Source organism: Daucus carota, chromosome 8, assembly GCF_001625215.2.
Source record: "Daucus carota subsp. sativus chromosome 8, DH1 v3.0, whole genome shotgun sequence".
Taxonomy (NCBI): domain Eukaryota; kingdom Viridiplantae; phylum Streptophyta; class Magnoliopsida; order Apiales; family Apiaceae; genus Daucus; species Daucus carota.
This window is the reverse complement of record NC_030388.2, coordinates 1,989,981-1,998,493: the sequence shown is the minus strand read 5'-3', so window position 1 is coordinate 1,998,493 and position 8,513 is coordinate 1,989,981. Positions and strand designations below refer to the sequence as shown.

Below are 8,513 nucleotides of genomic sequence, written 5' to 3'. Positions count from 1 at the left end.
TTTGCTTTTAACGACAGCTGAATTGGTTGCTTATGCCCCTGTTTGTTGTTTGTGTTTGCTGTTTTGTGAAGTTTCCAATTGTGTACAGTTGTAACTATTTTAAGCTACTAGGAATAAGAGTGTTTTATAAGGACTTATGTAGGAATATTTGTTTTAAGTACATTTGTGTATCGCAAGTTTGCAACTAATTTGTTCATCCACTTCAACAATAATTACCTACCTCACCATAACCTAATCTCAACTAATATTTTGTAGAATATATAATTGTTTTTCTTCTTGAGGTTATGTTGCAATACATTTCATAATTTTTTATTAGCCGATTGATTTCTGATTGGTTCTTAAAACTTGGTCTCAAAATTTTTAATTTGATTAATATATAAATACGATAAGTATGAGACATAAAATTGATATTACATTTTCTGTTGCTTGAGCTTTGATGCAATACATTTTAACATTTTCTATTTATGGTTATATTTTAATATATATTGCAAATTGCTCTTTTGTTTAATATTTTAATTCGGTTAGTAATTCTATATTTTTATGAACATTATAAATTTTATAGTTATTAGGTCTGAGGAGTAAGTTCATAAGTTTTATTAATAATCATATGTTCATCGGCACTCCTCTTATTCCGTTTTATATGAATCATTTTTTCGAATGTTTTAAAAAAATGAAATTTTATTTATAATATTATTTAAAATTATTACAATAACACATTGATATATCATACTCCCTCTGTCCCTCCCATTTCTTTATACTTTCTTTTTTGGGTGTCCCATCCAATTCTTTACATTTCAAAACTTACCAAAAATAGTCAATGGGTCCCAACACTTCTTCATTTTTCTTTCCTTTTCACACTGCTTTTATTCCACTATCTTCTTTTTATACTCCCTCCGTCCCAAAAAACGTTTCCCGTTTGTAATGTCGGCACTGTTCATAACATGAGACAAATTACTAATTTACGTCTAATCTATAAGATAAAATATAGTCATGAATGATCTTGTTGGATTCATATTTATGTGTACTTTAATACGGTGAAGGTTTTATATTTAATACAAATATAAAATTAAAGATATTAATGATCAAAACTGTGTATTGGCAAACGTGATAAGTACAAATGGGAAAAGTATTTAGGGACGGAGGGAGTACATTAAAAATCAATGGGTCCCACCACTTCACCCACTTTTCTTTCTTTTCCACTACTTTATACATATTTCTTAACCTCCGTGCCCAACCCATTTGATAAGAAATGGGAGGGACGGAGAGAGTATATTAAATACTTATATCATATATTGAACTATTAAGGGGTCGTTTGGTTGGAGAGGGGGTATGGGGTTGGAATGAGGAATCGGGTTAAGCTGGTATGGGGTTGAGGTATCATTTCTGATATCAGGTGTTTGGTTGAGTGGTGGAATGAATATGGTTGAATTATAATATTTATGAGTTATTAATTGTAATTAATTTAAAATATCATGAAATTAATATTTGTATACATTTTTAAGTCATTAATTTCATTTTGTGTTAAAAATTTACAAGAACTAATATAAATAATAATGAAAATAAAAGAAAACAATTTTGATTCCTGAAACCCACATTTCATACCCACCTCCCCACCTGGGTATGAAATTCTCATACCTTGTGGGTTTGAGGAATGGGTTTGATGAAATAAAATTCTTAACCAAACACCAGGTATGGGTTTGGAATGAACAAAACCCATACCTGATACCACGGAAGCCTGAACCAAACGACCCCTAAGAAGTGTGTTAGTCAAACCGTCTCACATGAAATGAAATGAGATAGTGAGAGAGTAAATACTCTTGTAAACTTTTAAATAATAAATTTCATCTAAATTTTTTCGGTCTTTCCTCTTTTCATAGAAACTGCCTCGGACTTCTATCAGTTCTCACTCAGTGTTAAACTTTAAGCATGTTCTTCACTTTATTTTATTTTTTTCATCTCCAGCTAATATTTTTTGTTTCATTTTTTGACACAGCAGATTTTACAAAGTTAATGCAAGATAGTCATGTCTTTTTACATTTTATTTTGTTCCGATAGGACTTTTGAAACACTATATAGTAAAATTATAATAGAGGTGTCAATTGATACGAGTAAGTGGACTGAGTTTTGCAATAACAATAACTTCGTGATGTCGGCTGCTGCAACCACGTCTCAATAGTTTAGAATAACATTTGTTTTGACAAATTCAGGTTTGTCAATTGCGATCTTTCAATTCATCACAGACACGAATAGATTTGATTGCCTCTGCGATAAAAAAGCATTGGTCCAGTCCTGCTGGGTATCCGATTCTCGAATTATTTTTGTTCTTATACAAGATAAAGAAGAATGTATTTCATATTTAAAATAAAATAAATGTTATTTATGTCGTATCTGTGATAATTTTGAATTTGGAAATACATATGAGTCAATAATTATCACTCATTATCGACAAACAGAACTGTTTAGGTAAGTCGCATGTGAATGAGGTCATGAGCTAAGTTATTATATTACTAGTATATTACACACAATTTATTTATTATGGACTAAGTGAGATATACGGAGTATGTTTGGTTTGGTTTATATTAGTTAATAATTTGCTTTCACCTACTTTTATAATATTTTGATTTTCTTGTTACACTTTAGCAAAAAGTTCCTCCAATCGATATATGGAGTAATATATATGAAGTGTGACACAAACATTAGCTAAAAGTGTAATTTATTGAAAAGGTAAAAAAATAGATAAAATAACTAGTTCAATTAATATTCATATATATAAAATGAACGAATTGGATGTATTTATACTTCTATAAATAAAAATTTACTATTTTTAAATTATACTCCCTCTGAATTCTATACGTTACTATTAGGCACGTACTTTAATGCTTTTATAAAACATGGTTCTATAATTTAATTTTAAGAATTTTTTTTGAATTAAAATTTAATAGTTAAATTTTTATTCCGAAAAAAATTCAAAAATTAATCATACAACTATATTTTAGAGAAATATTAAAGTTCGTACCGCTATCCTTCGTATACAACTCATGAGGATCGAGGGAGTATACAGTTGATATAAACGTTGTAAAAGAAATAGTATGAGAATAGTCGTTAGACTAAAAACGAGTCATGCGTCTTTGCTAACCCTAATCTGTTTTCTTTCTTCTAGTTGTCTCCCTCTTTTTTCATTCAGACGCGGCTTCCACTGGTTTTCGGTCGAAAGCTCTAGGTCCTTTCGTTTAATTACTTGTTTTTTGGTCGTTCTTCCTTGTTTCATTGGTTTTCTCAATAAAATTTTCTTTTCGGGCAAAGTTATCTACTCATCTTAGATCTATATCATCGAAATTTCGTTCTTATTTGTTTCCAAAGGATTTTTTGAATTTGTTATTGGATCGATTATTTCCTATTGTAGGTTCTTGGTGCAAATCTAATCGTTTTGGTTTGCATTTGGATTTTTTCTCGGTTGTTATAATTATAGTTTGATTTATCTCACTGGCGAGAGTGTGTGATTTTTGTCTACTTCTGTGAGAGTTGATTGAAATTGCATTTGTGGTTGATAGCTCAAACAGATTTTTTTAGAAAAGATAGAAAATCATCGTACGTCAATTTCAACCTCGCTTATTTATCTCATCTCGGGTATTAAGACATGCGCGTTAATCTATTTTATATTTGTTCGACTTGATCATTTTTATAGATCCCCTACAACTGTTATTTATTGAATTATCTCCTCCACTTAAAAAAGAAATAGTCGGCAGACTAAAATCTCATTCCGTCCCGAAAATACTGATGTGTTAGTCATCAGTAAACAGGTGCTGGAGCCTGGAATCATGTACTATTAGTTTGATGTCAAGGACTCTGAACTATAACTAGATTTACTTTGATCGGGCACTACACATAATCACTCTAGTAATATGAGTTCATGTCACTGAACAAAATTATTGTCAAAAGACGAAAAGAAAAAACAGAGCATAGCATGTGGTCAACCTACGAATGCGATAGAAAGAGACCATCACTTATATTGATTGACGTGCCTGGTCAAGTCCCCTGTCTCAAACCACTCATCCTAAATCAAAAGATTCCCGCTAATTCATCACATAATTTCTAAATAATTAAATGCAATGTCTTTCTTCTTACACATTTTTGTCGTCATATGCTATCTTTTTGCTTGTAATTTTGTACTTGTTTCTTTTTGCTAAATTAGTTTTTGTATCTACTTTTTATAATTATAACTTTTTCCCAATTTAAGGAAATTATTTCAAAAAATGGTACTTATTCCGAATAGAGTGAGCACACCATCGAATATTTAGAACAAGAAAGAACCTATCTTTATACAACAATAGTGAAATTATGATTATTCGGACTTTTTATGAAGAATTTGAAATTTCTAAATACGTGTCCAATTAACTTAAATTACGTTTATTCGGATTATTTTGAAAAATATAATGTTTCCAAATACAGATCGAAGTTAAAAGTAAATACAGTTATGAGGGTACGATTATACACTTTTTTTTAAAAAATGATTAAAGAATTATAAAGTTATTTCATGTATTCATATTTCTCATGAATCTGTACTTATAATTTTTTTTCTTAACTAAAATATTGATAAAAATATTTTCAATTCTCAATAAGTTACTCCCTCCGTCCCCTTTTACATGTCCCTTTTAAAAAAAAAATTGTCCCAAATTACTTGTCCACTTCTCTTTTCAAAGCAACTTTTTGTATGTTTTTTCAAAATGTAACAACTTCAAAGCAACTTTTTGTATGTTTTTTCAAAATGTAACAACTTCCAATGTTTGACTAGGATATATATATACACAACTCTATCTAATTCATTACATTTATTAGGGATATGTATGAAAACAAGATATCCACCTAACATTTTCTTAAGATTCGTTATTTTTTCAAAAGGGACAAGTAAAAAAGGACGGAGGGAGTATTCATTAAAATTTTGTCCAATCTCATATTCATTCATGTTGTACACTTCAACTAGTCCGAGCCTCCGAGGAACAAACTCACCATTAATTGTCAGAGTAGCACCATTGACACAAGTACACAAAGCCTAGATTCAAACAAGACACATGAAAGTACTGTTTTTACCGACATGAAAATCAGTGACCTACTATAGCCGGTAACATTTCAGACACAAACTCAGAGTCTTCTCATGTTACTCTTTCATCCCACTTTCTTCCTTAAAGTTTAGCACATGACATGATTGTACACTTACATCAAAACATCCATCTCTCTTTTCTCTTCCCACTATTTCCCCCTTTACATTTTCTGTGCCCTAAATTCAAGAACCTGAGGTATGAGCATTTTGCTTAGCTTTGTACTTTTGTTTCAGCTCTTTTGTATTGTATAATCTTGTGTAACTTTGTAACTAAGTGACTTGTTTGTAGCTTTTAATGCACTTTTTGTTGTTTGATTATGATGTTGACTATGTTGGTTTATCAAATTGTGTGTAAAGTTTGCGTCTTGATTGAGCTCTTGTGTTTTCTTGATTATTTTGAGGTTTGTGAGGTTAAGTCTTGAAAAGGGTATTTTTGAATTTGTGGAAATAAGTGGTTTTTGTTTTGATTAGGGGTTGGAATTGTTGTGTGGATAGGAAGTTGGAAGAAGGGCTTGGGAAGGTTTTTTGGTTGATGTAATGGATGCTTTAAATGGAGTTCAGTGGGGGTCTTGGGGGAACCAATCTGAGATTGTTTTTTCGGATCGAAAGGTAGTTAGGGGGGCTAGATTTGAACATGGTGTTCCTGATCAAGAGTTGAGGAGAATTGAGAATGGGTTTTTAGGTCAAGGTCAGGTAGATGGAAGGAGAATTGAGAATGGGTTTTTAAGTCAAGAGTTAAGTGGAATTGAGTTGGTTCCGAATCCGCCTACACTTACTCATGTAGCTCCGAGTTCGAGTGTCAGTGCTGAGGATGGGTCGCAGGAAGACTGTGATTTTTCTGATGCCATATTGGGTTATATAAGTCAGGTGCTTATGCAAGAAGACATGGGGGACCAGACTTGTATGCTTCAAGATTCTTTGGATCTTCAAGCTGCTGAGAAGCCCTTTTATGATGTCCTTGGGAAAAAGTATCCTCCTTCTCCTCAACAGGGTCTGCCAGATTTAGGCGACCAATATAGGTTCGGCCTAAATGAACAGGATGCGGTAGCTGATTATGGTCAGTTTATTGATCCCTATTGGAGTAACTACCCTGTGGACTACAATGGCTCCCAGGTGCAAACTCCCCTGGCTTCTACTGTTACTCATACAATGGTCAATCCAGCAAACAGTTCTATAAAGTTTATAGATGGATTCTTGGACTCTCCTATAAGCCCTCTACAAGTACGAGATTTATATAATGAGAGCCAATCAATTTGGCAATTCAAGAAAGGGGTTGAAGAAGCAAATAAGTTTCTTCCGAGTAGTAACAACACATTAGTCAATTATAACTTTAATGAGTTGATACCACAAGATCTGCAGATAAATACCAGTGAACTTGCAACGGAAGTGGAGAGGAGCAATGAGCTCCAATACTTGCCTACTGGGTCAAGGGGCAGGAAGATCTCTCACAGGGATGATATAGGAATAGAACAAGAGAGAACTAGCAAGCTAGCAGCAGTTTACCAGGAATCAACTTTGCGTGATGATGAGTTCGATACGGTTTTACTTTGCAGTGAGGGGAAAGGTAAAGCCGTTCTGGAATCTTTTCGTGAAACTCTGAGGAATGATAAAAGTAAGTTTGCCGAACAAATTGCGCAATCAAAAGGATTTAGTAGAGGTAAAGGTCGTGGTAAGAAACAGACCAAGAAAAAGGAAGTGATTGACTTGAGAACCCTTCTGATAAGCTGTGCACAAGCTGTTGCTGCTGACGATCGCAGAAATGCAAATGACCTGCTGAAACAGATCAGACAACATTCTTCGCCTTTTGGTGATGGAAATCAACGATTGGCTCACTGCTTTGCTGATGGTCTCGAGGCACGCTTGGCCGGCAATGGTACTCAGATTCATAAAGCTCTTGTCAGTAAGAAAACATCTGCTTCTGATTATCTAAAAGCCTACCACCTATATCTTGCATGCTGTCCTTTCAGAAAAATTTCAAATTTTGCAGCTAACTTTACAATTAGAACAAAAGCTGGAAATAATATGAGGATACACATTATAGATTTTGGGATCCTTTACGGTTTTCAATGGCCCACCTTCATGCAACGTATCTTAGACAGAGAGTGTGGTCCTCCAAGTCTTCGAATAACGGGTATAGACTTTCCCCAACCAGGTTTTAGGCCAGCAGAACGAATTGAAGAGACTGGTCGTCGGTTGGCAGATTATGCTCGAGAGTTTGGTGTGCCATTTGAATACACTGCCATAGCAAAGAGATGGGAAACTGTAAAACTCGAGGACCTAAAGATTGACAAAGATGAATTTCTAGTTGTCAACTGTTTGTATAGATCTAAAAACTTGCTTGGTGACACTGTGGTGGTAGACAGTTCCAGAGACATTGTTCTCAACCTAATAAGGCAGATTAATCCTAATATTTTCGTCCACGGGGTTATAAATGGGGCTTTCAGTGCCCCATTCTTTGTCACACGCTTCCGTGAAGCTCTATTCCACTACTCGGCTCTGTTTGATATGCTCGAGACTAATGTGCCTCGAGAGCATGTTGAGAGAATGCTGATAGAGAGAGATATATTTGGGAAGGAAGCTCTGAATGTCATAGCTTGTGAGGGATGGGAGAGAGTCGAGAGGCCAGAGACATATAAGCAGTGGCAAGTTCGTAATATGAGGGCAGGCTTCGTGCAGCTCCCTTTTGACAGGGTTACTGTAGAAAGGGCAAAAACAAAGGTGAGATCAAACTACCACAAAGATTTCATTATTGATGAAGACGACAAGTGGCTGTTGCAGGGATGGAAAGGGCGCATTATATATGCCCTATCTTGTTGGAAACCTGTCTAGATAACTTGAGGGTGTGTTTTCTAAATATGTCTAATATGCTTGAGAAATTTAACACCTGCAGCAGTGTTACAAGATTCCGATGAATAGTCCTATTCATACATCAGAGTTGTCGTCAGACGACTGGTATCAGATGACAGTTCAGGCTGAGGTAACATATAAAACCTTCTGCATCTTACTGCACCAAACTTCTATGTTCTAATCGACTAGACATATGAGAATGAGGCCCATATGTAATTTAAACGTCATCTCATGATCATTAGATGTTTAACGAGTAGTGATAAACTGTAACATCGTCCATTATGAATACCAACTAATGGTTTGAAGATGATATGTATAGTACCAGTTCATCAACTTAAAAAGTTCATGTCTCTAGTTAAGTAGTCGCGCTTTTTAATAAATATACCTCTTTAGCTGTAGATTGTTGTTTTGTTTGAAATTTTACAGAAATCTAGTTTGGCAAATTTGATTGTTTAAATCATCAGAAAAAGTGATTTCTCCGAAATTTGGTCAGCTGTTAACTATATTGTTTAGATGTCTTTGGAATGCAAATATTTACACTTATATTTAAGTACAGTAGTTTAGCACA

General features: G+C 34.0%; 1 protein-coding gene across 3 annotated transcripts; it reads left to right on the top strand.

Moving 5' to 3' along the window:
- The first annotated feature begins 5,027 nt into the window (after window positions 1–5,027).
- Window positions 5,028–8,343, top strand: LOC108200117 (scarecrow-like protein 9). Of its 3 annotated transcripts, XM_064082764.1 has the most exons (3): window positions 5,028–5,294; window positions 5,570–5,786; window positions 5,832–8,343. In XM_064082764.1, exons 2-3 carry the CDS (start codon window positions 5,636–5,638, stop codon window positions 7,925–7,927), a joined length of 2,247 nt encoding a protein of 748 aa, XP_063938834.1. In that variant the 5' UTR covers window positions 5,028–5,294; window positions 5,570–5,635; the 3' UTR covers window positions 7,928–8,343. The 3 variants fall into 3 exon arrangements, with proteins under 3 accessions (XP_063938834.1, XP_017223682.1, XP_017223681.1); XM_017368193.2 differs by having other exon boundaries at window positions 5,030–5,294; window positions 5,594–8,343; XM_017368192.2 differs by having other exon boundaries at window positions 5,031–5,294; window positions 5,570–8,343.
- Window positions 8,344–8,513: the final 170 nt, after the last annotated feature.

What these genes read in the sequence shown, in the direction of transcription:
- LOC108200117 (XM_017368193.2), top strand. Translation starts at nt 5,636, where the DNA reads ATGGATGCTTTAAATGGAGTTCAGTGGGGGTCTTGGGGGAACCAATCT.